Source organism: Lampetra planeri, chromosome 11 (assembly GCF_965212315.1).
Source record: "Lampetra planeri chromosome 11, kcLamPlan1.2.h2, whole genome shotgun sequence".
Taxonomy (NCBI): domain Eukaryota; kingdom Metazoa; phylum Chordata; class Hyperoartia; order Petromyzontiformes; family Petromyzontidae; genus Lampetra; species Lampetra planeri.
Window position 1 is genome coordinate 8,846,317 of NC_136117.1, and position 23,715 is coordinate 8,870,031.

Genomic DNA, 23,715 nt, shown 5'->3' on the forward strand with positions numbered 1-23,715 from the left:
TCTGACTGTCAAATTACCTCCGACTTATAGTCCACCATCGAGTTGTTATCGGAGTTGATGTAAACCAACTGCGAGTACACGTAGATGGGAAGGGAGTTGTACGGATCCGGCCTGGTGGAGACCCGCATGGCCTCCATCACGCGGTAGCGCACAAACTTGCGCCCGTTGGCGGTGGACTCGAGCGCTTTGGGCATGTAGATGGAGGGGAAGAGCGCCGTGCTGGCATTCCACAGCCAGTCCAGCTCGTTGTTGCGCGACAGCTCCACGTCGGGACACACGCCCGTGTACTTGTCCTCGCTGTCCTTGTAGTCGTGGTTGTAGCAGTCCGGGAAGAGGTAGAAACCCCACAGCACTTCGGGCCGCAGGTTCTTGCCCAGCTGTAGGGTCTCCACCATGAACTGCTGGGCCGCCGTCTCGAACTCCCACTGCGCCTGCTGGGTAATCATGACGTCCGTCCAATTGGGGTGCTTGAGGCGCACGAGGTCACGTGACCTCTGCCGGTACACGTCCTTCTTGTCCCAGTTGCGCAGCCACTGAGGCCGCCACATCTCCCAGTCGATGATGGCCAAGCGGCCCGTCTGGTCCATGGGGATGTACTTCTCGATGTCGACGAGGGCCTTGTCCAGGTGCTGCGTGATGCTGGTGTTCTGCGGGAGCCCGCCAAAGATGGTTTCCCCGTCGTCCGTGATGTAGGGGTAGATGCCGAGCCGGTCGGGGTAGAAGATGGTGACGTTTTGTCCGTAGAATCCCTCGTTTGGGGTCGAGTACATGTCGAACATGCTGAGGTCGAGGTCTACGCTGAAGCGCGACTTGCACTGCTCCGAGGGGATATTCCAGATGACCAGGAAGGGTCTGTCGTAGAGCAGGGGAGGGCTCGTGTGCACTCTCTCTTGAGCCATCACCTAGAGTTGCCACAAGTCAAAGCCGGTTTAGAGCACAACGCACAAATAAAAAAACTCCTTTACCGCAATATTACGTAAGGAGCCCACAGCTTGTAAGCCATTTAAGGTTCTGACTGTAAAGGCAAAGAATATGTGCAAGTGGACACATCTTAATATGGGGAATGAAGCAGTGATTTTCCTATGCCTTTTAATACTTCAACACTTGTTGAGCACATACATCAAAATCTAATTAAGTATTACTTAATGAGCACGTGCAGCGGATTAGTTAACTACAAGTGGAATATTCTATTGGAATCATGGAATTTATAACATCCTAATTAAAAACGAATGCACATATCACAATACCACCGAGCGAGAAAGGAATTCAATATTAATTATAATACAGTTCCTCGCTTCCTCACCGTAACTGCCAACAAAAGGCAGAGGGTGGCCAGCAGAGTCATGTGACCCCGACAAGGACGCAGAGCTTCCATGGCCATGCAGATGGGCACGCGGCGTTTCAATCGCGGAGTCCTGAGCATCCTGCCGACACCTTTCCCATCACTGGCTGCAGCGAACAAGTCCAGGAGCAAAGTGGCATGTGAGTAGCGAAGTCAAGGGCATGTAGCCGATATGTTATTGGCACGTTTCCAAGACTGTGTGTGCGCATGTGCGTGTGTGCGCGTGTGCGTGTGTAGGCTTGTGTGTGTATGCATGGGTGGTGGTGCCATTGCGCAGTGCTAAGGCGTAATGCCCGACAAACACCGTGACCTACAGTTCGATTCCCAGCGATGGCTAACATCAGTAGTGTAATCCAAACCGGTCCTGGGCCTCCCTAAGCTTGACTCAATCTTAATTGTATACCCAGTGCAGGACTGGGCAGAAAGAGGCAGCCAGGCTTCATGTTCACCACACCACCATCTCGTGCACCACGCTACCCTTCATAGATGCTCACAAACAGCACTTTGTTCAGTATATACGGCGGATAGTCTGTTCAGTATATACGGCGGATCTTTATCTTTGTTTAGTCTGCATATGTTTTTGAAAGCAAGATAAACATAAGCTCTATGTAACTTAGTAGGCTGAGAATCACCCATCTGTATTACACAAATAAGAATATCACATTTTATTTACACTTGAAAATGGGGGAGGGGGGTGACTTAATCTAGCAGTGAATTGGCAAAGGGCAGTAAATTATCATAATTAATAAAGAGGACGTCATTTATATATATATGGTATAGATAGTGTATTTTAAAAGCATCCCAATGTATTATATACATGTCCTATGTATTAAAATGTTGCTACTTAAAATATCAGCACTGAAAATTTAAGGCAGCATGCAGGGCTGTATCTTCTGGTTACAAGTGAAAAACTAATTAGATCTGTCAATCTCGCGTATTATAAACAGTGTGCACATTATTTTTTATTCTGCTGAATCACCGTACCACAATGATCAGAAACCTTACCGATGTCGGCCTTTTTCCACCGACAGGAAACCTAGGCACGCATTAATATTTTAAAGTGAAGCATTTTTTTTTAGGAATTGAAAGTACTTGTTCTTTATTTGTGGTTTAAAACATTGCTTAGCTAACAAACGTGTGTTAAGAGTGCCCATATGTTTGATATTCACTCACAAATCTTGACAATAGAAGCAGTTACTCAAAAGATGTAAATACCCGTGGCACTCAATAGCTTTGAACGCCAAGTGTGGTGCGTTGAAACAACACTTAACCCAATGAACTACGAATACAGAAAATGCACATTTCTAATGTTTCAAGACGATTCACCATCGCTGCGTTGATGTTTTACGTTGCATCGTGTCCTCTATTGCACATCACCAGGAAAAGAAAAAACCTTCCCCCACTGATAGAAAACACAATTGAAAACGGAACACAGTCTATAAATCATGAAAGACACAACGTATCAGTTATCTAAAAATGACACTATCTATTGGAACAATCTGCTACAATATAGGAAACATCTTTTATAGCTGGCAATGGAGAAAAATTAACAAGACGTTGTCAACAGGAAAACCTACGGGTTTGCAGACTGCTAACATCCCTGACAGCCACCCTTCCCATTTCCTGGCGCCTTCAAACCAACACGACTGGGCCTGGGTGGCTGTAACATATCTGCACCGTGTATCACAGCCGTATGACCACCGCTTACTGATCACAGTCGTTCATAATGCTGCATTGTATGATAACAGCCACAAATAAAAAGCAACGGATCTGGCATTTGTGTTAAACAACCCGCAATGCTAGCGATCTCGTAAATAACCCAAATATAAGTAGGCTAGAGCCTGGACAGAGCTTGGATGGGTGATAAGTAAGCAGGTGTAATAGACACTGAGCATTAGGGGGCAGTGCAGTAACATCCATTGCTGTTCTGCACTCCAACAATTTTCACTGACCACTGTGGTAAGGAATGAACAAATATCCCAAGGTATGGCGAGGCCTTCATCCAATCCGGGCTGAACATATACATGTCATGTTAAAATCCCCTTGTGATAAGTATGCTTATGTATCCATGACCGCTAGAAATCCATGCCGGGTTGGTTTTTGAAGCAGGCTTTCTGCCCTATGATAGTGCTACTGGGCCAACTGACACAAAGTATGCTTGGGTAAGCAGGTCCACCAGGAGAGAACCTTCACAAGATACCGAACACGTTCACTTGCACTTACCTCGAAGCCAATCATGAGTATACAGAGCCAACATGGACGCAGGATACACATATCAATGGTGTCCCACGCTTAGACTAACCTTTGGGTAAAAATACGGCTAAAATAAAACAATGCGTGTTATCTTGGGATATCCGAATATAACCGAGGCAGATAGTGAAAATGGTTAAGATCGCTTCCTGAGCATCAGCAAAGGGTGCAGGGGGGTCAATCAAACGGACCTGCGCCGTGTTGCCAATCCGGACATAACAGGACTGTTCCTGGGCCGCCAAGTCTCATTCATGGTGGTAGTGGAAACGTATCGTGAAAGTAAAACCAGTACTTAATTCTAGATTTGAAGCTTTCGTGACTGCAATGATTCATATTCTTAGGTTTTTTCGGTAAAGTCACGTAGGTAAAAACATTAAAAAGTAAAATAAAATAAAAATAAAAATAAAAATCACGACGGTACCACCTGAAGACGGAAGCTTGTGTTGCCTCCGAAACGTCGTGATTTTTATTTTTATTTTATTTTACTTTTTAATGTTTTTACCTACGTGACTTTACCGAAAAAACCTAAGAATATAAAACCAGCACGTTTCCCCGCACGAGAGTAGCATGCAGCCAAGGTTGGATCCGAACATACGATTCCTGAAGCCAGTAGCAAACCATTAATCTAACCTCCAACATTTTCTATACGGTATATATAAAACTTGCAGCTCGTTTGTCAATCCACTGCTGGATGGCACCCCGCACACCGTGGTCAGTGGTGGGGGTTGTTAAGTTACACTTCACCGCACTAGTCAGTGCAGTGTTGGTGAAGGAGGGGGAATCAAGACTGGGTCATGTATCACTCGCTACCAACATCAACCGTGGCTGGAAATCGAACTCATGTGGCCGAGTTCATAACTCAATGTAGTAACCAGTTTGTATAGCATGACCTTTTCATTTGATTGAGCTCAAGATATTTCAGTAATAACCAAATATCTTGGAAATAATCCAAATACACTGTATAGTATTCATACTGGCAAAATCCCCTAAAGTAATGCACTCATTCATACTTAAGCAGTGAAAAGGAACATTTTTTTGCGTATTAACGCTAAGAATTATTTCACTCGAAGGAACAGTCAGGTTTTTCATGCACAATAAAGAGGTGCACTGTGCAAAAATTCTTGAGGCATGTGCTTTGTCTTAGTTATATTGTAGAGCCAAGTAAAAAAAAAGTTACATGAAAAACGATTACATTGCACGGAGAAGTCTGCTCACCACGCTACTTTAAATGTATAAAAGCCACCGAGGTGCAGTTTAATGCCATCGACTCCTACAACTTAGCAGACATTAAATACGCTTTCTGCTGATTGTAAACAGGTGGAAAGTGTTCAAGTTGGAGCCACCTGCAATCCAGCCATTTAAAAAACAAAAATCCAAAACCTTGAACACGATCGCCATCCTTCCAAGTGTAGTGTAATCACTCGCACACCCTAGCCAGATGTTATGGTTGGGAACCAGATGTTATGGTTGGGAATCAGATGTTATGGTTGGGAACGTGCACTCTTTGCTAAAACATCTACCAACCTCACCACAATTGTTTAACAGATCCGACTGTTAATAAGGCTCTGTATGTCAAAACCAATTCAGATTTTTTTTTGTCAAGACAAATACTGCATTCAAATACTATATTGAAATTAATACAAATACTATATTGAAATCTCTATGTATTTACACGAGGAATTACAACATTCTGTTTAAACATATACTTTTTTATACGCTTGTATTTAACTCACTGTTGTTGTTGTCGTTGTATCCTCAAATCTTGTAACTCAATTTTAACCCAATTCCCAATGTGGTATCGACTGCAAACTTGGTATACTTATGTCATACTGATGACAATACTATATTCTATCATGAAACATAAAAAAATGTACATTTTTAAACATTATTTTTTGTATGTTATGTTTAGGCTTGGGTCTAATTGCCCACGGCCCCTTACGTTATGGCAAGTTTTGGGGCCACTTCCTGGAATCGTGGAGTTCTTCCATTACTAGCACATTTCATAAAAGCGTGTTTAAAAAAAAGTAGTTTTAAATATTACTTATTAAGCGAGTGAGCACATGTTATGAACAACAAACTTGGACTTTGAAAAACCGGTAGGTACAGTTCAGTTGCTACACATACACTTACATGCATGCCTGGGGACAGAAATTAAGCATCCACTGAAACACAAGCTGGCAATAATAATGTGACAATGGAATACGATTTAACCAGCTTTGCATAATGTGTGCCAATGACCAAATCACCACAATGCCGCCCAGACTCTTCACATCTCAGAAGCTAAAGCAGGGTACACGAGCCTGGATAGTGCTTCTATGGGCAACCACATTAAGTCAGAGGTTGCTGGAGGTTGCTGCGGGGCTATGTTGTCAGCAGAGGGCAGTAGAGGAACATTCATTGTTGAGTTGTACCAATCTTCAACATCTACGTTCCCACCGCTGACCAGAGCGATGGTGTGCGGTCAAATAAACCCCACCACCCTTATGATGATTTCGGGAAGGGGCCCTCGACCAGCAAGATACATTGACAAAAATTACTGCACACATGCACGTGAAGAATATGCATTCTTTACGTTATAAATGAGACCAGAGAATAGGTTTTCCCCTCTTTTCTGGCAACAAAACAGGTGTTAAGATGTCACAACACCAAACTGAAATCTTTACAAGGAATCATGTCTGCATTAACCACAATACTTTTGGTCAGAATGCAAACAAAAAACACACTGATAAAATATGCATTGTCCTTGAAACGGATTGGTCCACACCAGAGACAGCTTTCTTTTGAGCCGAGTCTCAAGTGGTGTTAGACCAGAGGACGCCATGCGGAACTGCACAGTGTAAAAGAGTGGAAATGGAGAATACAGTAACTAAAATATTTAGAATAACACATTTTTAGCCAGATTAACATGCATTTTGTTCAAGCAAATGTGTGAACTGGGGTTAAGCGAAGCGATAACCCATGGGCTTGAGCGCCCACTGAGATAAATCGGCATTTTTCACATTCCGTTCTATGAGGGTGCAACCTGCGATATTGAAAAAAATACCTATAATTCCCAAACACATTTTTCGATGCATGTATTGTCAGCATAATAATACAGTTACATTTTTCCGAATGACTACCTGTCAAAAAGAACATTAAATGAAGCGTACAACTAAAATTGTGTTTTCCAGTTAATTAAATAAACAACGATTCAAGCTGCCTAGACTTGTACATCACCACAAACATAACTACCATGAATGGGGTGCATTGCAGTTTGCATTTAATACCAGAAAAATGATGAGTCAAAGGTCGGCGTTAGAAATACTGCAAAAATGTGAACAGTCCCTTTAAGATGAGCACACAAGCACACCGTGCATCTCATTATATAAGATGTATACATTGGGGGCGAGGGGAAGCTGGGTGTTGGTGGCTATGCACGCCGGTAATCATGCACTGTGGAGATGAGTGTTGTTGGATTACACAAGTGTTGTGAAACTCCCTTCCCGTGTACGTCAAGGTGTCGTAACCATGGCTTAACATAAGGCGGTACAGCATAATACAGACAAATCTCCATCTGGTTCACCTGTGTGGGATAGAGTTTTGTTCACCCTAAGTGACTTTACCAAATAAACCTAAGAGTATGAATCCTTGCAGTCACGAAAGCTTCAAATCTATAATTAATGTATGGTTATCAATTGTATTTAAATGTAATTTTGTTCGACTATGTTTTCTTAAAAATGAAATGATCCACAGCAAGTTCGCTAAACAACTTTGAGATACCTGTAGGAGGGACACCTGGAAAACACAGGAGCGGTACATCCGGGGCAGTCATTGAAGTCAGATCAGGACTCAAGATGAAAGAAAGAGGTGGGTGAGAGCAGATTGAAGTACTTTGGGAAGACTGAACTTAATAATAAAAGGCAACATTCCAAAGTGCCAAAACAAGAACGTTTTGTTGAACAGTGTATGTTACCAGCGAGGATGTATAGATTATAAACATGGTCACGAATGAACGATAGCTGAAAAGTAGACAAAGAAGCACGAAGGTCCATGTTTTACTTTTTGGAAAGTGAACGTTATCATCGCTTTTTTTTTAAAAGTGGGAAGTGTTCTACAATATAGCAATTCTCTATTGAAACAGAACATCATATACACGGATAATAATTTTCAAACATGTGTATTTTATCATATCAGAAGTAACGCAAACCACACGATTGGTATTGTACTTTGAAACTAAAGACTGCCAAGTCATTTGGGCCTAAACTGATATGCACTGTAAGTGATTTGGTAATGTTTCCTTTAATCAATGAATTCCAGATTTTCAGGTCAAATGGAGTAAACAACATAAAGTCATTTATTTGTATTCATCAGCTGACCACTTTGACGTCTAATTTGTCACTTGTGCATCGAGTACTTAATTCCAAGAAGCAAAACCCTCGACTACTGCTGCTCTGTTCAAGCGACTTTGTGAACAGGGGTTCAGCAGAGAGCACCAATAGTACCAGTCCCTGCTTAGATAGCTTAGTATTTTGCACATCTGCAATGTGCGCCAGTACTTTTAGCAATACCCAGGAATACCCTGTTCTAGATTTGAAGTTTTCGTGACTGCAAGGATCCATACTTTTTGTTTTTTTCGGTAAGGTCATGTAGGTAAAAAATAAAATAAATTAAAATGAAAACAACTAAATTAAATCACGACGTTTCGGAAGCAACACAAGCCTCCGTCTTCAGGTGGAACCACCACAGCAAAATTACTATTTATTCACTACAGTAATTTTGCTGTGGCGGTTCCACCTGAAGACGGAGGCTTGTGTTGCTTCTGCAACGTCGTGATTTAATTTAGTTGTTTTCATTTTAATTAATTTTATTTTTTACCACGTGACTTTACCGAAAAAAACAAAAATACCCTGTTCTTTAGCAATACCCACTGCTGTGTGGGCTTTTAGCAGGACTAGGTAATGCGAAGGACACACATGCTACTCAACAGGCACAGCAAAAGCTGAGATACGCAACAGATGCTGGCCGTTTTAACGCATCTTAAACCGCAGCTCATGCTTACGTCAACCCCATCCTGCCAAACACCTAAAGTGTAAGCAGCTGAGGATTAATTGAAGTTACTGTCAGGGCTAACCCTACAATGACTCCACATGAACTCACAACACTATTCACTGCCTGACATAGTGGTGTGGGAAATGTTTCACACGCCAGAAGCACATTGCTTGTTCATTCACCATTTGGATATGGCTCTTTTGCTTGAATTAAAAAAACCTCGCTCGCATTTGGCTGCAGTCACCCGCAGTGTTTTGGAGTAATACGTGAATGTGTATTGATGAGCATGAAAATTTATAATAATTTTAGTATGTCTGGTATTCGCGCCATGCCAAAAGTCCAAGGCTATCATGAAGGTGATGTTTCACATTCTGCTGTAGTTCCACGGGAAGAGTGATGTTGCTATGTGTAATGTCAATTTTGTCATGTGGGCAATTTTTGAAAAATGGTAAATTTAGACCATGACCTTGGCACACAATGGCCTACTCATTTCGAATGACATCGGCGGATCTTTAACATCCACTGAGAAGCAAACAGCGCATTTTTTACGGTTAATACATCCGCAGTAATAACTGATAACCGCAGTATTGTATCGTCTCTTTAGAGGGATCTTCATACATGTACAATTTATGGGGTTTTTTTTACTAATTTCTTTATAACTGCTTTTTGTGTTTAGTTTGTTGCCCTTTCCCCCATACCTCCCCACTGAGCACGGTTGGCTACGTACGGTGCAAAAGAAGTTCCACATACATACAAACATGCAAATGTTAAAGCTTGCCATACCATTGCATTCTTGAACATATTTTGACAAATTGAATTTCCCCACTATATTTTGAGTGTTGGTTTATGAAAGCATGGCAATGCATGGGAAAAAAAGTTAGGTATAAGTACCCATAGACTAGTTCAGAGGTAGCCAACCTGTAACAGACCAAGAGACACAAATTACCCATGAGTTCTGCAAAGAGCAAAATGTACGATATATATAATATATAAGTGTATATATTGATTTGAAGCTTTCGTGACTGCAGAAATTCATACTCTTTGGTTCATTCGGTAAAATCACGTACATAACTTTACCGAAAGAACCAAAGAGTATAAGTGTATACATATATTGATTTAAAGCTTTCGTGACTGCAGGGATTAATATTCTTGGTTCTTTCGGTAAAGTCACATGGTTATTGTGGAGGGGTGCAGCATGTGGAGTTCACGACCTTGTGCGTTCGTATAAATTTCCACGCAGGTATGGATATTAATGAAGGGGGGGGGGGGACTCTTTTGCAGTGACGTCACGCACGGATGTAGCGATGTGCTGCTTACATTTATTTTTCACCGTCACTTTCTGTAAAGAAACGTCATATTTGAAGCGACTTTGCCTAATAAATTATTTAATTCAGCTCGACCTTCCTCTGCGCTAGTGTAAAAATCCACCCACTCATAAATATTAATGAGGCGGGGGTGGGTCTCATGTGGAGTGACGTCACGTGGGGGGTAGGCCTCATGAGTGACGTCACGTGTGGGACACACACGTTCTTGGCTTATTATAGTATATTATTCAGTGCCAACACTGTTACAGCAATTGCACTCCATTGACAAATGACACATCATTAATCCCCATCTCAGCAGATGATTGCACTGGAGTTTATGTAACCGAGGATTGATTTTTAAATCAATATGGTAAAATGTCAGCACCGTCAGACAAATTGTAAGGTTCAAAACCACGTAATTCCACTATGAATAAGACTTCTGTTAAGTTATGCAACATTTAATTAGTTTTTTTACTGCCAAGAAACTCTGATAACAAAGCTTAATGAGGCACAATCATCTCTATATGTTGGCGCACTGATAGCCCAATTGAAATAATTTCATTGATCTCAAGTATGCAGCTCGGACTGCGCTTGAATGGCTATGTATTACATTTGGCGAACTTAACCATCACACAGCAGGCCGTCTTAGAATTACGTAGACAATGGAGTTGTCTTTGGTACAATTCCTAAATGAGCCATTGAAAAATCATGAAACTATCACAAAAATATAAACCAAAACTAGGGCAAATGAACTAATTGGAAGCATATGCTACTGATAATTATTTAACAGTGGCACCCCACTATGCAGTGGCATGCTAACTGAACTGCGTAGAAAAGGTTTACATTGGTTCCCATTCAATGTGTCTTTACTCTTTACAATATAAGTTGATTTATGTCTTTTTTTATATTTGTATACAAGCCACCATTAGATGTAGGCCTCTCCATTCCTTTTGGACATCGGGTTTGTTTGACCATACCTCACTATGCTGGTCAGTACAGGTTGGTGATGGTGGTGAACCCAGCACTCATTCAGATATCACTCACTGTGTGGCTGGGAATTCAAAGCAGGCGACTGGGTTCTTAGTACCGCACATAAATAGAATGCAGCATGTACAATTTACTTGCCATGGTTTCATAACCTTGATGTATAAATTACATTTTGAATCAATTCCCGTTTACAACAAAAGCTGTTCACTTTTAAAACTCTGCCGAAAAAAAACATAGCCATTTCATAAAACACTGCTATATGCAAGCACAAGTTAACACCTTGGATTCACACAGTTGCTCCAAACATGTATTTATCAAAATATGCAACTACGAAGTACAACAATTCATGCAGAAATGGTGACAACCCCAACTATGACTCAACTGACACTAGATCCCATATTTTCTATAATTCCAGACATCTAAATTAATAGAAACATTTTATACATTGCCCCTATGCAGGAATCCTGCAATGGCGTAATAGTTAGCACACTGAACTTGGAATTAAGAGGTCACCGGTACAATCTCCTGAAATGGCAGTTGAATTAACGAGCAAGTTTCTAGAGTCAGCCCAACTCTGTCCATCCAATATTATAAATGCGAACACCACAATGAGTCAATTGGCAAGTCGTCTTGTGGTGGGATACATTGTGGGTACGCCCACCTCTTCCAAGACATCTGGCCAGTACAGAAAAGTAGGCCAAATATCCTCTCGAGGGGTTTTTTAGAGGCCCTTCCACCACCAGTGGCATGAGCAAGTCGTTGCGAGGCTGCTCTTTACTATTTATGCAACAACACGTAATTTAGTTTTCCTCTTAATTGTATGCAGATAAGCCTTTGAAATCCTATCAGTGGCTGCTCATATTTCTCCAAGTAATTTTGTAAATGATGAGAAACATAAAAAAAAAATATTTATTGTGCATATAATGGCACATTTATTCTTTAAAAAGCTGACATTCATTTCCTTGCATCTCTAGGTATTTTGTTGAAATCCCATCATCCTATGGTGGTCCTTGCAACATTAAAATAACATGTGGTCTTGTTTATTAAAACAACAATAATTAAAACCATATGCCTCCAGAGCAGGGTGCTCTCATTTTTATTTCTATTTTGATCAAATAGAAGTGTATTTTGTTTACATGAGTCTTGGCATAGCGTCTAACTGTATCAAACAGCATGCACACCATTTACTTATAAAAACTATTTGACCGTAATTAAAATGCACATGGGATTAACGGTTTGGATTAAAATAAATGACGACAAAATTCTGCAATAATCAACGATTTTTGGGTTTAGATCGCGTTATTTATAAATGTGTCGTAACCCTCCACCACCCGACACGGCCAATCAGTAAAAAAGTGTCACGTTGACAAAAGACAAATAGTTCACTGCTTTAGCCCACCGGTGTGTTCAAGCGTGAAACCACAACATTTACAATTTGAGTACGACGTTTCGCTGGTAATTGCATCCAGCATCATCGGGCAATTCGCCAGAATGGTGAGGCTCTGCTGTGTCTCCCGTTCTTATATAGAGCAGCAGCAGGGTGACGTCATCATTAACTCATTAACTCATCAGGTGCAAAGATTTGAGGGGGGGTTATTGTAATTATATACTTGATTAGTAATAAGGCTATTGTTACGATGCGAGTTGTAGATTAGTAATCATTTGGAATGTGTTCTATTGTGATTATGCTACATTAATAATCAGTTAGTGCTTGTTTCCCTTATAAGGAATTGTAATGCATCTTATTTAATAATACGCTTCCAGGCCGCACTAAGCCTGTAGCTGTCTGAGCGATTAAAGTTATTTCTGTTTCTCTCAATCTCAATGGATTCTCTAATTAGTCTTTGCCAGTAGTAACTAGTTTTACACAACACTTCAACGTTGTCAAAATCAATTGAGTGTCCCTGTTGGCAAGCATGTTCTGCCACTGCCGACAGTTGTGTTTGCGATAGTTTAATATTTCTCTGGTGTTCTTTTAGTCTTACACTAACGTTACGCCCTGTCTAAATTATCAACAGAAGGTGTATATATTGGATTAATTGTGTATGTGGCAGATGCTATATTGGACAGACAGGGCGTAACGTTAGTGTAAGACTAAAAGAACACCAGAGAAATATTAAACTATCGCAAACACAACTGTCGGCAGTGGCAGAACATGCTTTCCAACAGGGACACTCAATTGATTTTGACAACGTTGAAGTGTTGTGTAAAACTAGTTACTACTGGCAAAGACTAATTAGAGAATCCATTGAGATTGAGAGAAACAGAAATAACTTTAATCGCTCAGACAGCTACAGGCTTAGTGCGGCCTGGAAGCGTATTATTAAATAAGATGCATTACAATTCCTTATAAGGGAAACAAGCACTAACTGATTATTAATGTAGCATAATCACAATAGAACACATTCCAAATGATTACTAATCTACAACTCGCATCGTAACAATAGCCTTATTACTAATCAAGTATATAATTACAATAACCCCCCCCTCAAATCTTTGCACCTGATGAGTTAATGAGTTAATGATGACGTCACCCTGCTGCTGCTCTATATAAGAACGGGAGACACAGCAGAGCCTCACCATTCTGGCGAATTGCCCGATGATGCTGGATGCAATTACCAGCGAAACGTCGTACTCAAATTGTAAATGTTGTGGTTTCACGCTTCAACACACCGGTGGGCTAAAGCAGTGAACTATTTGTCTTTTGTCAACGTGACACGTTTTTTACTGATTGGCCGTGTCGGGTGGTGGAGGGTTACGACACATTTATAAATAACGCGATCTAAACCCAAAAATCGTTGATTATGAACAATATTGGTCGCGAAAGCCTACGTGTTAAAATTCTGCAATTCATAGTCAAGCATTTTAAATAGTAAAAAAAAAATTACTTCTCAAACAATACACTTCGCTTTGCATTGCACAGATTCAAAGTAAAAATGTAAAGCACCCTTTGAACCAGTGACCAACAAAAGGGCATTTTTTGTTAAAAAAAGATAAAGGATCCACTGTATGAAACGGACGACAATTTGAAGTGTCCCCCATCTCACATGGCTTCCTAGGTTAACGGACCCCTCATTTCCTCCACCCATTAGGAAGCGGCATGAGGTCAGATGCGTGTGATCTAACCATGCAAAAACCCTGAGAAGGCTACTGGTCCCCAGGGCTCAGCCAAGGGGTACAGTTTACCCACACATGTGAGTGACTCACCGTGGGGAGATTCAAACCACCAGTGACTCGGTGGAAGGAAATCAGCTGTTGTAATGACAAGGGGCATTTGGTGGGGATACTAATGAAATTATGTAGAATACCGAGTGCAGGCACTGATATTAAATACGACACAATAATTTTTGTCGAAGCGTGACAACTGGGACTCGAAAGCCCTTCATTTTTGGACTCGCACAGTCTATGCAAAGGTTCTATATTAATCATTTAAATGTTCCCTTTATAAAGGCAGTAATACATTAATATTGAAATTTACTAGCCTTACCATTACATATAGTCAATGTAGTTTATATTGCCCAGAGTTGTGTTGCTTTAGGGAATATATTTAACGATTGTAACGCGAATTATACAACGTAAAGAGACGTGAATATACGCGTAATAAAAAAATGCTAGCGTGTATTAATGCAAATTAAACAAAGTGTGTGATACATTGAAATGCATGTTAAATGTGTGATATTGGAAAAACGATTTGAAACACTGTACTCACGGTAACATTATTCTGTTGCACTGTTTTAATGAGGCACAGATGGAGACTGCGAGATTCACGCCCTTTTCCTTTCCAGTCGACTGCTGAGAATTCTGTTCGGTATAAAGGAAGAGGAGGGACATACGGATGTGCTTGAGGAACAACGCACGCAAGAATGGCACTGCTCATGGACAGGGGGAAGTATAACAAGGGTCTATCGGTAGCCTGCAGGCAGTTTCTATTGGTGGACACACCCAAATAAGTGGCGGGTATTTATGTTAATTCTTTAGCACACAGTGGTTGAAAACAAACACTTCCGTGTCTGATTTGACGATTATATTAATTTAAAACGAATTTTTTTTGGAAAGTTACACAAACATATGGCAAATAAATAATTGACCTTTGTCCATCTACTTTTTAGTTCCACATAACATGCATTTCAAAATGTATTCATAGGCATGTAATGATTCATGGATTGCATTCTATTAATAATCTCAACATACGTGCATCCAATAGTAAGTCAGAATAAATTATTAAATATGATTTAGAATTATAATCATTTACATCTGTGTGTTAATCCACTGCTGGATAAGTCAGCATAAATTATTAAATATGATTTTGAATTCTAGATTTGAAGCTTTCGTGACTGCAAGGATTCATACTCTTAGGTTTTTTCCGGTAAAGTCACGTAGGTAAAAAATAAATTATAAAAATAATAGAAATAATAATAGAAATAAAATAAAAAATCACGACGTTTCGGAGGCAACACACGTCTCCGTCACCTACGTGACTTTACCGAAAAAACCTAAGAGTATGATTTTGAATTATAATAATTTACATATGTGTGTTAATCCACTGCTGGATGATAACCATCTCACACATTTTTGGCCATGAGTCTTGTTTAACTGTATACTTCACGCTGGTTCAGATGTCACTCGGACATCAAGTGGCCATGGCTGGGAATCAAACTCGGTTTGCCAGGCTTATAGCGCAGTACACAAACACAATGATTGCATCATGATAAGGCTAGAAAAGGTATTTTAAAAACATTAATATATTGGTGACAGCTATATTGGTAAGCATATGGTGCTGATAAACATTGTTAAGTACACACAATGCTCTAATCATAAATAAACATAAATAAACTATTTCTAGAATGGGAAAGCAAATTAATAGCACACATTGTATGGCGTTCAAATCGTTTTGAACGGCCTCAAATGCAATCTCACAACAATATACGGTAACTCGATAACACACATCACATTCCAACATAATACAATAATTTGATGAATTTACATTGCGTATATGTGCGCACTACACCCTGGTCACATTTGTACAAATGCCGTGAAATAGCAACACCTAATCAATCCGCAAGTCATTACATTCGCCATTATTTTTATGAAGCACATTTGCAGTCATAAACGTTTAGCTCTGATAAGAGCATAAAATACAGAAGTAACACGCACATCCGTTTACTTTACTTCTTGTACCAATGTCCGCTGCTTGCATCTTTGTGAACATGACACATCCATGTGACGAAAAGCAATTCCTATAGGCTCACTGATCGTTACACATACGTTTACAGTGTGGGGACACACGAAGAAAAAATGACGTTTCATTGGTGTGCTAAACCTTTTATTGGCCTGGAGTAAAAGGGCGTAAACGTGGAATAATGGGATTTCTATAGCAACGTTCCATTGCTCTGTATAACTGCTGGAATATGAAACCTGGAAAATTTGGCTGGAAAGTAACTATGTCAACCTGGTTGGTTTATTTCGTGACAAAACACACTTCTTGGGCGCGTTTTCTTCGCATATTGTAATAGCAAGCAGCACTGGTTCATGCAATATTGAATGCAGATATGTATTCCCTTCCCAACACGACTTGGTATATATGGTATTTGTGAATGAACACACTAACAAGTATACGCTTACATAAACGTGAAACAGAGAACCCATCTGTTTTGAAGTACGATAGGCCTATGATAACATGTAGCAAATGGTCACTGATATATAAATTCAATTATACGGCCCTTTCAATTCATTCAAATAAACTTATGTCGTGTCCTTTCTCTCTCGCTCCACTGACTATTCAACGCACGTACACCTTGCCAAGCAGAAACACTTACAATAACATGGCGCCATTCCCCATGGCAAACAGCGTCTTTTGGAATTTAAGAAATAAAATGTATATGCCCGAGGCTTGGTAAAACAATAACACAGGTGGCTAGCAGGTGAATACACAAGGGCCTACTCTTCGTGGATTTAATGCACAAAGCCTCATTTGCATGACGTAACAAACGAATGCACAGATAACCAACTCTTACAATGCGTGAACTATATACATGCTGCACATATTATAAAAATGTTGTTTATTCAAACTACGTTATATGACGCAAGAGTACATTTTGTGTATCAAAAAAACCACCCAAGACATACATGAGTCACTCTGGTTAGATGGCACCGATTAGGAACAGTTTATTTAAAGAGGCTGTTTTACTCACAAAACAATTATGAACAAGCAGTATTTTAGTTTATCTACGTAATTGCCCAATTAAGGTCTATAATGAGACTTTAAGCCAATTAAATTCAGGACCACTTTCTTACTCAAAAGATCAGCAAAGTGTTACTTATTTACCAACACCGCCCTTGGTAATATGGACTGCTGCTCATAAAAAATCGCCACCTCAGAAAATCTGATGGCTTTTTGAAGTCCAATGACAGCTCAGTGACCCCAGATTTATGTTGATACCACCAACACCATCTCCTGATGTTGTACCCAAAGACGTATATATACTGGATGTGTACAGATGTATCACTCCATTTCACACAGATAACTTTGGCAAAGCACACTCCAATGAACGCAATAAGTGGGAACTATTGAAATTGTTATAAACTTCATAAAATGTTGTAAAATGAATATTACTAGTTTGGTTTAGAATAGCGTTTCTTGCCATACTATTCGTGAACTCCGTTTGGCTCCATGAGCCATATGTAGTTGTTTATGTTGAAACCTAAGCGTGTTCTTGGCCCCCAAATGAAGGTGTCTTGCCCCAGTGTTCTTCCTTGTGTTTTTATTAAGACATCTAAAACATTGTAAACCCCCTGCAAGGGCCTGAATATACATAATAGGCTATGTTTCCAGTGTCCCCGAGGTTATTTTCCGATAGAATCAGAAAATCCTGCATAACTGAGAGGGTTGAGTCTTTTTTTATGAAACAGATCAGTTAAACCGAAAATAGATGACTTGGTGTTGGCCAACATGCAAGACCAAGCAGTTGCCTTCGCGAAGACAGGTAACATTACATGTGTACGTAGCTTCCATTTTTCGCACTGCGATAACATAGCATACTGCTAGAGATACATTTAGTGGGTCTAAGAGAAGCAAATAGATTCAGAGTTTGTTTACTTTATTGCCCGTGTAGAAAATGGTTTGTAGCAGCGACTTCTGTTCCGCTACTTACAAAGCAAGTGCTTTGTTGAGGCACGTGAACCATCTGCCCAAACAAAAAAACCTTAACAAATAATTCACCCAGTTCCAACCAAAGGAAAATTAACTATGAAGGTGGCATCATATCTCCCAATCGTACATTCCACGTGTCATTTATCATGTTCGTAAGAGGTGTAAATATTTGGCCATTAAGCCAAAGACCATTCTACTGCAAATGCCACAAATCGTGACTACGTACATCACAGCAACTGTCTTAAGCAATAAATAAACCCCTTGAGCATGGCATGTCACAGCAGCCCACACGTTAGCAGCACATGTGCTCAAAGCCAATTGCCTGATGGCTAAATGGTGCTAAAAGAGTTATCGGCGTGCCAAGGTCAGAGTTGCTCCATGTAAGGCACTTGCAGGACACCAAAGCCCAAGAGCTCGGACCACAAGAACGGCAAGAGTGGATTCCATGGCTGACCGAGCAGTAGCGTCAAGGGAGGGAAGCGGTATTTTTATCCTCTGCCTGCATGTGACCGTCGTGACATTTTTAGGTTTGTGTTTGCACTTCAATTTAGTTGCACTCAGTAGCCAATGGCTTGACCGATACTGGGATACAATGCTAATTGCAAGCATCAGTATACCATACATGTCACAGTAAGGCAATGTGAAACACAGAGATTATGACTTCTCGACCTGACCACATTCATAGAAAATAGAGCCGATAAGTGGCATGAGGAAGGAGGCATGATAAATTTGTCCGATTGCACTGCTTTTGTATATAAAATAACTATGTTAACGATATTTATACTCTTTGGGTTCTTTCCGTAAAGTCACGTAGGTAGAAAAATAATAATAGATCACGACGTTTCGATCACAACACAAACAACCGTCTTCACTCCCACCTGAAGACATCTTCACTCCCACCTGAAGACATCTTCACTCCCACCTGAAGACGGTTGCTTGTGTGGCGATCGAAACGTCGTGATCTATTGTTATTAAATCCTTTATATTAAGTTCACTTGCTTGCTTGCGCGCTTACGACCGTGCAAATCTTTCGGTCGTTTTTAAACCCACTTCCCGTGATCCAATCGAGCTGACATTTTGCACACAGACTCGTTGTGCGTGACAATTTCTTTTCGTGAAAAAAAATTCCAAAATTTTACACTTTTTAGGTAAAATTTTTTTATATTTAATTACCAATTGCTTGATGGTGGCAGGCAATCATCTGACCCATAGGTGGCAGCCATCTCAAGCCAGAGGACGAGAGGACTCTAGCCGCCCGTTTCAAAGACCAATGTGGGCTGGGTTGTGGCCCATTGAACACGCATATAAAGGATTTATAGTGAAAAACTTTGTTTTTACGGGTTAATTTTTTTTTCTACCGACGTGACTTTACCGAAAAAACCAAAGAGTATGGATTCCTGCAGTCACGAAAGTTTCAAATCAAGGTTAACGATATTGTTTACACGTGTATTCTATACTTGACCACTTTAGGGTATACGTGTTATCATTGACCAATGAGCAATACTACCTTTATCATAAGTTTGACCCTTTGGTATGCATAGTTTTTATGTTTTCATACTGTTAACCTTTGGAGGTATAATGATTATTGATGGGTTCGCCTATTACTCAAAATATCCATAACTTAACATGCTTGAGGTCCACAAATTTCTGCATATAGACGTTAATTCAGCACAGGGTGAATTAGCATCTTTTGATTGAGAATGAAAAATCAAGGAATTACTGAAATGGATAAAAAATGTTAACTCGATATTCAAAAAAACTGACATTGTACAAATGTGATGATTTTACACCAATGTAACAATGGGAAAAGGCCATTGCAGTACCAATGTTTAAACCAATGACCAAAAGATCATGGCCCAAGGCCATGTGTTTGAATGTCGATTCCATTGGGCCACCCATCTAGTCTGCACAGCCTGGACGCCCCCCCACCCCAAATCAGAGGTCGCAAACGGGTTTTGATTCCTTACACGTACCTGTACCCGGCCGCACCAGGGTCGCAAATGGGTACCCGTACCCGTACCCGTTCCCTACCCGTACCCATACCCTACCCGAAATGAGTGACAAACGGTTACTCACCAGTGACTCACGGCCTACCTGTGCCCATACCCGGCCGCACCAGGGTCGCAAACGGCTACCCGTACCCGGCCGGGTACGGGTAGCCGGGTATCGGGTAGGGTATGGGTATCGGGTACCCGGTTGCGACCTCTGCCCTAAATCCTCTGACAATGCCACATCGATTCCAGGAATGGAATCATGAAAATTGCCAAACTCTTGTGGAAGGTAAAGCCCTCATTATTAAATTATTTAGCCCCCAGTGTGCCAACGAAATGCAGTTATTGCTCACATTGGCATTTGGGGAGATTGTTTATAAAGGTTTCTATTACATGTAAAAGTCCCCTTTTCAAAACTACAATTTCAGCAAAAAACTATTCTCAGGATATCTTTAATGAATAATTAAGATATTCTCAGGAGTTATTTTGGAGGATGCAGGTGAGAGTAGCCAAAAAATATAACATCCGCATTGTATGCCCACAAAAGCATTGTATTCTTTAAGACACCAGCTGGTTGGTATATTTTTAATGACCGAGAAAAACAATCCATATACCATACAAGGCCAACAAATACATATGCACTCGGTTTAATGACTCAGATTACATGGCAACTGCTTATTACTTAGTCTCTTCACAGGGAAGCTTATTTTCCATCAGGATCAGTTCAATAATTATGCCTATGAGAATGAAAGAGATCACCTCTGGGGACACAGTGGTCTTGTTCAGTGTCATATTTCTTGATCAAAGCATTTTGACCAAAATGTCAAACTCGTTTCCTTCCTGGTGTTATTCCAGCATCCCCATATTGTTCACAAAACTGCTGATCATGACCAGTACCGACGTGTTAACTCACGCACCATGCTATGTATCGCAAATGGGCACAAACTATTGCATACGTGATAAATGGCTTGTATTAAATCTGTTTTATTTAGAAACGTGAGTAAATGTATTACACATTGTAAAATTTCTAACTTCACAATTAACAAATACCAGGCCTTTTTACTGAACCGCATTGTTATCTTTCTAGCTTTCGATGTTCGGCAATCAACAATTACAATGCACATTATTTAATGAAGATTGTTAACATTTAAAAAGTTTACCTTTAATACAGTATAAAAGCAATCCCTTAAATATTAGCAAAATGCCCATTCTGCGTTGATTACACATTTCATGTGTTTACAATGTTATCGCATTTAAATGTATATACAACACCGTATTCCAAGTAAACTATGTTCCTGTATAGCTTTGAACACAACATTGAATCAGCACTTTGAAGTGCACAACATACACTTTAATTTATACAATAACAGGATGTTAAAAGCCTCTTTTTTTACATCTTGGTAAAATAATAAAAGGCAAATTACACAGGAAAGCAGGAACTATAGTTCTAACAATCCTGAGAATGTTGTAGTTTTTTGTTTTATTCAAACTATTTTTAAAGATATGTTTTGGTAGTTTCAAGTTGTTTTTTATTCCAACCACCCACATTGACCAAAAACACCACAAATCACTTCAATGTGTACCATCAATGTTGCTCTTGGGACTATCTGAACAAATACAATACACTATTAAAATGAATCTTAATATTATAATAATAAAACGACTCTTATTATGGTCACCACTTCATATTAATACTCACTTATGTAAGTGTAATATCCATTTTAGCTTGCAACATGCCAAAAATGTATCAGCACATCACATGTAAAGAGGCATTCAGTGGCCCACGCTTGAATTAATCATAAGGTCAGGAGTGATTCGGACCACTCTTGGATTAAGAGAACATAATAATGGTTCATATATCCATGTAATAAGCTAAGTGGATACTGCCCTCGGGCAAATGAAGGGCAATTGCCTCAATGAAGGGTTGTTGCTCAGAAAAAATGGACAAGAATGCCAAGCCATTACAAGTCTTGCAATGATTTTTGTTATGAAATCTGCAAGTGAAAATTGTATATTTTTTTATATATATAGATATTGTATGCAGTCTTGTATTGACCCGATATACTCTAGATTCCAACACGGTGTTAATCATAGAAGTAAAAAAATATGAAACACTTCCATTTGTAAATTGTGGATAATATAATTATTGAAATTTGGCACTAACAGTGTCACAATGGGCATTTGTTGTGAACAAAGTCACGGATACTCTCCCTCCAAAATTGCACAAGTAATGCTGATACACCCAAATTGCATTACAGTATTTTATCAGGGTGGAGTTTTTAGTCAAAGCCAAAAAACAAACAATGGTGCAATTATCACAAAAACAGATTAGCAACGTGACTAAAGTATACCTACGCGACTTTACCGAAAGAACCAAAGAGTATGGATTCCTGCAGTTACGAAAGCTTCAAATCTAGCAATGTGCATGTTTTTTTACCCCCCCCACCCCCCCGTTGTGCAATGAATAAAGGAAATCCAGTCACACTGCAGCAAGCCGGATTTGTTCTTTAGCTGCACAAGGCCAGCCAACAAATAAATGAATAAAGATTTGTAAATAAATAATCTCTGCCTAGTTTTTTCAGTGAAAAGGATATAGTAAACATAATCAGGTAAACCATACTCTTTGGTTCTTTCGGTAAAGTCACGAAGGTAGAAAATAATAGATCACGACGTTTCGATCGCAACACAAGCAACCGTCATCAGGTGAGACCAACACAACAGGGGAAATTTTGACGAAGGAGAAAGTGCTGCTGCGACAAGAGGTTATACAGTAATCCCTCGCCACTTCGCGGTTCAAGTTTCGCGGCCTCAGTGCATCGCGGATTTTTCGAACTGATTTAAAGGCCTCATTATACCTGTGCAGTAACACCATCATCATCATCACATTCATCGAACTGCACAGGTCTGTCATCGTCGTCATTGTCATCGTATTGTCATCGTCGTCGTCGTCATTACTGGAGTCAAGTCTCAAGATACTACTGTCATTGGTGAGTGTAGAACACCATAATACGTATCGTGTGAGAGAGAGTGAATGTATAATATTAAGGTTTTATAATTAAATAGATTTAAGTAAAATATATATATAAAGTATAAATATACATATTTTAAACATTCTCGTACCCACACACACATACTGTATACGGAAATCCCTAGGGGGCCAATCCTATTTCGCGGATTTTCACCTATCGCGAGGGGTTCCGGTTCCCATTAACCGCGATAAACGAGGGATCACTGTATAATTATTATTTAATTTAATTTCTTTCTACGTCCAGCCCCTTTCTGATCTATGCCCCACCCCCTCTCTATCCTCCTGCCTCCGATCTCCCTCTTGTCTGATGCGCAGCAGTCGTTTATGACTCTTGGGGTACGCCCATTTCTACCCTTTAGAACAGAGGTCGCAAACGGGTTTTGATTCCTTACCCATACCCGGCCGCACCAGGGTCGCAAACGGGTACCCGTACCCGGCCGGGTATGGGTAGCCAGGTATCGGGTATCGGGTACCCGGTTGCGACCTCTGCTTTAGAAGTAGCCTGCATCAGCAGCTTTCCTCCTACCTTATATAACCTCTTGTCGCAGCAGCTCTTTCTCCTTCGTCAGCATTTCCCCTGCTGTGGTTGTCTCACCTGATGACGGTTGCTTGTGTTGCGATCGAAACGTCGTCAT

At 40.2% G+C, this 23,715-nt stretch overlaps 1 protein-coding gene across 3 annotated transcripts in view; it reads right to left on the reverse strand.

The window, feature by feature from the left end:
- Positions 1-23,715, reverse strand: part of LOC144721268 (hyaluronidase-2-like) — a 34,026-nt gene that overhangs the window by 3,374 nt on the left and 6,937 nt on the right. The window contains exons 2-4 of one of the 3 annotated variants that reach the window (XM_078598764.1): positions 14,621-14,712; positions 1,304-1,445; positions 18-902 (exon numbers count right to left, since the gene is read on the reverse strand). In XM_078598764.1, the coding sequence (XP_078454890.1) occupies positions 18-902; positions 1,304-1,445; positions 14,621-14,712 (1,119 nt within the window). Of the gene's footprint in view, positions 1-17; positions 903-1,303; positions 1,450-14,620; positions 14,826-23,715 lie in introns of those variants that run through there. The other 2 variants (XM_078598763.1, XM_078598765.1) reach the window with 2 other exon arrangements.